The sequence below is a fragment of the Rhizophagus irregularis genome, chromosome 16, assembly GCF_026210795.1.
Source record: "Rhizophagus irregularis chromosome 16, complete sequence".
Classification (NCBI taxonomy): domain Eukaryota; kingdom Fungi; phylum Glomeromycota; class Glomeromycetes; order Glomerales; family Glomeraceae; genus Rhizophagus; species Rhizophagus irregularis.
This window is the reverse complement of record NC_089444.1, coordinates 2,312,303-2,318,822: the sequence shown is the minus strand read 5'-3', so window position 1 is coordinate 2,318,822 and position 6,520 is coordinate 2,312,303. Positions and strand designations below refer to the sequence as shown.

The 6,520-nt window shown below is 28.9% G+C and overlaps 2 protein-coding genes across 2 annotated transcripts; both read right to left on the bottom strand.

Moving 5' to 3' along the window:
• Nucleotides 1-4,128: 4,128 nt before the first annotated feature.
• On the bottom strand, nt 4,129-4,459 carry OCT59_008282 (uncharacterized protein; the record flags this gene model as incomplete). Its single annotated transcript, XM_066142342.1, has 2 exons — nt 4,129-4,321; nt 4,377-4,459. 2 exons carry the CDS (start codon nt 4,457-4,459, stop codon nt 4,129-4,131), a joined length of 276 nt encoding a protein of 91 aa, XP_065999232.1.
• Nucleotides 4,460-5,126: 667 nt separating this feature from the next.
• OCT59_008281 (uncharacterized protein) lies at nt 5,127-6,329 on the bottom strand (the record flags this gene model as incomplete). Its single annotated transcript, XM_025330645.2, has 1 exon — nt 5,127-6,329. The coding sequence occupies one exon, from the start codon at nt 6,327-6,329 to the stop codon at nt 5,127-5,129; it is 1,203 nt and encodes a 400-aa protein (XP_025171771.1).
• Nucleotides 6,330-6,520: the final 191 nt, after the last annotated feature.

The window sequence follows — 6,520 nt, the reverse complement described above, 5'->3', positions numbered from 1 at the left end:
ACAATTTTTTTTTTCTTCATAATTACTGTCATTCTATTATTTATCGAGTAATTGTCAAAGGAATTGAAAATAAAGTTTAAGGCTAAACAAGTTTGAAACGAAACAGCACGATGAAAGGTATATAGAAGTAACAAATGAAAATACTCTAAATAGTTTGTAGGAATTTGACAAGAGATTTAATGGGATATTTGGGATATTGAGATATTGAGGGAAATTTCCAAGATTTAGGATTTGGAGAATTTGAACTAAGAATTTGTAACAAATTCCATCAGAATTCGAAACTTGAACAATACATAAAAATATTTAATTACACCGCATATATTTAACAAATAAAGAACTTTAATAAAATTAATTGTCTTAAGATTTCAATTCAATATATAGACGTAATACTATTGAAATTGATCTTCCAAGTAAAAAAAAATAACCTTGTATGTCAAGACTCAAGAGCTTGCACCAGATGGAATGTTATGTTCGTCTTTGTACATCTTGCACGAAATTACGCTGCATTTTCAGTAAAATTAGGAGAATCCGATAGTAAAATATTTGGCGAAGAGGATAATCTTATCAACCCATCACAAGAAGTTTTATCCCGATTTAGAACAGTATATCCTTTATGCGAGGTTTGTCGACTTCAAATGAGAAAAAAGCAACGTGTATAATTGAAAATAACACTAAAATATAAAAATAAAGAATAGTACTTTTTTACATTTAAAAAAAATAAAAATCCCCACTTATTTTAAAATTTTTTAATATTATAAAAAAAATTAATATAATAAATACTCCGCCCCTTCAATTTTTACACTCAATAATACTTTAAAAAAAACTGTAATTTTTTTTAGTAAAGATTCTTGTTAAACATAATTGTTTGTTGGAACGGCCTTATTGTTCCAATAACATTTGATGAAAAAGGTCCTTTGAATACACCATCGTCAATACTAAGAAGGCTTCCATCACGTTTCATGTTGCTTGCTTAGCAGGAGCCTTACGGTTCCTTGTCCTTTTTTAGCTATTCTTTTCATTCCCCTATCTTCGACACTCTTACAACTCCTCTCCAATTTTATTACCACCTTGTGGCTCCCTAACTACTACCTTAACTAACTAAAATAATAGAATAAGACCTGAGATGAAAGCTTGAGTTAAGTTTCTTCGTGAGCTCAGGTCTAGTATTCAATCAAATGATATATATGAATTTTGGCCAATAGTTAAAGAAGTTACATTGGGTAATTTAAATTTTTAAGATGGGTATCTATTGGGGACTCGGGTAAAACTTCTTCGAATAAATATCGATTCCACTCAACCTTCAGACGCGCTAATCCATCAACAGCCTGAAAGGTACGATATTCAATATTTAATAGCTAAATATAGAAATTTTATCAAAACATATAGCAGAGAATTAATTAGTTACCAGGTTGTCTGCTACCAGCCAAAAGGAAGGAACGTCGATTAGTGCAATCTGTTAATAAGTAAATAAAATTTTTTTATAACAAATTATTTAAATCATAAACAATATCAAAATTGATTCTTACCGCAAAATATCTATGTACGGAAACAAGAAAAGGCATATCAATGGGAAGAGATAATAAGCAAAATAATTATTATTCAAGGGAACAGCCAGACCAACATAAGGATAAATTTATAATCTCCTATACATTTACAGAAGTTCTTATGAAAATATGCTTTGACTTTGAGTAAATCATCAAGATATAACATGAGCTAATTTCTTTAGGATATCCTTTTTGTTGTCGAGAAAATGATGTGACATAAGACGTTTCTAGTTGATTATGATTATCAAGTTCTTTTAACTTAAGTGATTTCTTCATTGGTACAATTTTTTTCAACTATTGAACGACATTGATCATCAACATTCTCCAACTGAATGGTGTAAAATAATTCAGGTTCAGTGGCGCCTTCTTTCAATTCATAGAAATGAATACATTCGAAATAAATAATTAAAAATAGAAGAAGCTACATACCATTAATTACTTTCGGTCCTATATTGGTTTGGAATTCCGATTACGAAATTGGAGTCAATAATTGTAAATCTTTGCATTTACCTATTATCTGTTATGAGAGAGAAGAAATTATTAATAATGTGCAAATTTTTATTTAATGGTAAAGAAGACATAGCTAATTCCTCCTTTAGAATTAGCAGACTTTACCAATAACAAAGTTAGGATGTCTGCTTGAGTTGATTATCAAGTGAACAAGTAAAACAAGTAAAGAAAAAAATATAAAAAAAAAGAAAAAAAGAAATAAAAAAAAAGAAAAAAGAAAAAGAAATAAAAAGAAATAAAAAGAAATAAGAATAAAAAAGAAATAAGAAATAAAAAAAAAAGCAGCTCCTAAGTCAACCTTGTGAACTCCCCGGCTCAATGAGCAATCCGTTCTAGATTTTCTTAGGAGTTACCCACTAAAAAAATTCACCTCTTCACCAACCCAAGCAAACAAGTCCAAGTATTCTCCTAAGTAAAATTTGTGAACTCCCCGGCTCAAATGAGCTATCCGTTCTAATTTTGCTTAGGAGCTACTCACTTTGCAAAATAAAAAAAACACACCTCTTTTAAAGACTTCTAAGCCACTTTGCTCTCATCTAGAAAACCGGTCAAAGAGCTTTTGTCTGTTTTCTGGTGAAGAATTTTAGAGAGGGTTTTTCTTTACTGTAGTATTTTTTAGAATTTTTTTTTTTTTAGAAAAGGCTGATAGTATATACAGTATACATGTTGAGGGTATATATATATCTGATATTTGTAAAAATCGCAACTCGCGAATCGTGACTAAAAAAATGAATGACTAACAGAGAGTGGGCAGTAAAAAAATCGCGACTCGCGACTCAACATGACTAATATTGATCGTCGCTCATGTGATTCTACTTTAGCTGATCTGCTGATGTGCGGAGATTAGCGCTTATTGTATTAATTATCTGCCTAATCAGGACTTTTTTTAAAAAAATCTCAAAATTTTAAAATTTCTAAATTTAATCTATATTTAGAATGAAATCATGTTAAAGATTGGTAAACTTTTTGATTATTATTGGTTAATCAAATATCCAACTAAATTTTTACACATTATAAAATTAATATTTTAAGGAAACATTTACTAAATGTTCAGGTAAGGTTCGTACACAGTTTTAAAATTAGTGTTTTTTTATAAAGTTTATTCTTTGAATTTTATTTATTTATTTTTTATAATGAATCTTTTAACATATTATTATGGAATATTTACAATAAACCTATTATTTATTTACCATTAAGAACGCCTAATGACATGATCATTGACCCACATTTATATGATTAATGTTTGAAAGAAACGTAATCTTTGGATATCAGGCCACGCAAGTAATAAGGTACCAGAGTCAGGCAAAAGTTTATGATTTCTATAACATCAAATGAAATTGTTTCAATTTCATTTTTAAAGAATATTTAGAAATAAATATTTTGATAGCTAAAAACGATTATTTGAGCTAACAAATAATATAATTAGGGATAAGTTTCACCATATTTAATTTGAATACTATTCAAAATTCGTGGTGTTTGATCATTGACTCAACCGGTTTAATATCTTATATTATCTACAGGGTAATTGTTTTTAATTAAAAAAATGACAATTGAGTATATAAAAAGTGAGTAACGTAGATTGACTAAGTGTAGTTTACAATTAAAAATAAACTTGCGATACTATAATTTGTGTGATACTCATTATTATATATTTTATTAGTTATGACATGAATTTTTTACATACGCCCACGTGATTGTTGGAAAATTTTTCGTTCAAAAAATTTCCTAAGCGGAGCACGAATATGGGAACACCACATTTTTAGCGTTTCATCACTATAACTATAATACAGATTGGTTATTGCATTCGCTACCTCAGGAATTAAACCATATTTGTGGCTAATTTTAACCACTTTTAGGATTGTAAATAGTTTAGTGTTTTAATGATTTATAGCGGATTTAAAGAATTACACTGATTCTTTATCAACTTATATCAACAATTCAAATTTATACAGGTTCAGGACTAAGTTAGACGAAAAACTTTATTATTTTTTTTTCAATCATAATAAATGAAGAAATGAATACCAAAGTTAGTTACTAAAGGTAATGCATTTTCTAGAAGGATAACTTCATTGCTCTATAACATTACCAGGTTCCAAAGGGGCCCACCATCCATACTATTCAATGATTGTTGATTGTCATCATAAGATGGAGGCTGGACAGATGAAGTTGTCGTGTTATTTCCTGGATTTCCTGGATTTCCATCTTCGTTACAAGGTAAAGGTGGAGCCGGAGATAGACGAGATGGTGATTCCGAATGTATACGATTTCTTTGATTGCTTCAGCTCTGACTTCTTCAGCTAGATGATCTAGTCCCAAAGGGACCTCTTTAGCCTAGTACCAACCACCTCAATGAAGGGTGCAGGTGAAACAATTCCTCTATCTCGCCTACGATTAGAAATATTCATATTACGAATCCTATCAAAAGCATCTTCAGGTTTTTCCCAAAAGTGAGCGCGGAACTTCTCAAATATCTAGCACCTGTTCGACTCCTTCTAGCTATTTGACTTCCATTCATATATTCACACATCGCCTAGTCACCAGAGGTAATGTGGAGAGTGAGATTTAGGATTCGCCTGTGCTTAAGTAGTCAATTAACACTTACACTTACATTATAATCCCGAACAAGGTTCTTTAATTTTTCTATGCAATGATGTCCCAGTAAATTAGAACTAAGCTCTCTATTGATTCTAGTCGCAATACTTTTCCCAAGTTATGATAGTCTTCGTTCCTATTTCCACGCTTGTTGATAATGATACGAGTTTGTGCATCGGTTCCAGTCGATCATTTTCCAAATAATCGAGACTATAGAGTGGTAGTCTAAGTGGTATACCACTCATTAAAATTTAAAAATTATTTAATATATTTAATCAATTTTTTAATTAAAAAATAATTATAAAATAAAAATAAATAAAAAAAGATTTACTAATACTTTAATAATTAAAGAATTTTAATGAAATTTAAAATTTTATTAAATAATTACTTTTTAAGAAAATAAATAAATCTAAAGATATCAAATATCAATTAAGTTAGATTGACACAGTTTGATACAGTATATTCTAACTTTCCATATGATTAGGGATAAGGTATTTTATTTATTCTATTAATGATCTCATTAATTTCTTTATATTCTAATCTTGCAATATCTTCAGCAGAAAAACTTTCAATATAATCTATCTTTTCTATACCAATTCCATCAAAAAGCGTATAAACCTTGTTTGCCTTTTTAATTTCATTATGTAAATTATTACCAGGTATATATCTTTCAAGAACAAATTCATGAGGTGTCGTACCTGTACTCTGATAAATCCTTCTCTCTTCAAGGATTTTTCCATATTTATAATAATATAAGATATTTGCTTTATTACAAATTGATTTATCTTCATCATATTCAATTTCTTTATCATTTTTTTTTGTAATCTCATTAATTATTTTAGTTATTGGTTTAATTATAGGACGGGATAAATATGGCGTGTACCAATATTGACCCCTGTCCTCTTTCTTTAATTCCTTCTCTATACCCTCAGTATCATCAAAAGCGAAAAGAACAACACAACCCCAGCCCCTTTTTTTGTTACTAGGTTTATCTTCCAATATAGAAAAAAATCTCATGATCAATAACAAATTGATGTTAAATGCGATCTTAACATAAATTACATTTGAAGGTATTATTACCAAATAAACAATACTTGAAAAACATGAACTAAATATATGTAGTGCAAATATAATATTACCAAAAACTGGAAACTCATCTCTATTAGCATACAAGATATGAGGTAATATTAATACCAATATGAGGAAGGCGAGTATAATTCCAAATACAACCATCGCATTAGGTGCTTTGAATGCAATATTTCTCAATTCTCCAATATTTTCCAAACAAATTACGGGAAGAAAACGAGTACTAGTTTCTAAGGTAGCAAGGTATAAGGTTATTATACAATGTGTCAATGATTTGTATTTGAAATATCGGTTTGTTTTTTTAAACCATATGAAGATAAGATAATGTGAAATGAAAGTAATAGATAAGAAAATACAATAAATACAAGTAAATATAAAGTATTTTTTGGTAAATTGATTGTAAGTTATCTTATTGAACGCATAGAAAAGTGGTATAAGAGGCTCCACAAAAAGGATAACGAGATCTTCGATTTTAGATTTTAATGTTGGGCTTAAAAGTGGTTCGAAAGATGTTGAATAAAGAATTGGTATTATACCATTGAAAAAAATATCAAAGGCAGTAGAAGTTGGAACATCCATCTGATTATAGTTTTCCATTTTAACTTTCTTTTTTGACTATGAAGTGAAAAAAAGGAATAAGAAGAACTGAAGAAGAAAAGAAAATGTTGAAATATTAAAAATTACGCGAACGTAACAAAAAAATATAATAAAAATTTATGCAGATCATGTTAACAAATTTGTGCAATAAAATACAGTCAACAGGCTAAAATTCATATGAGTAATAAAAA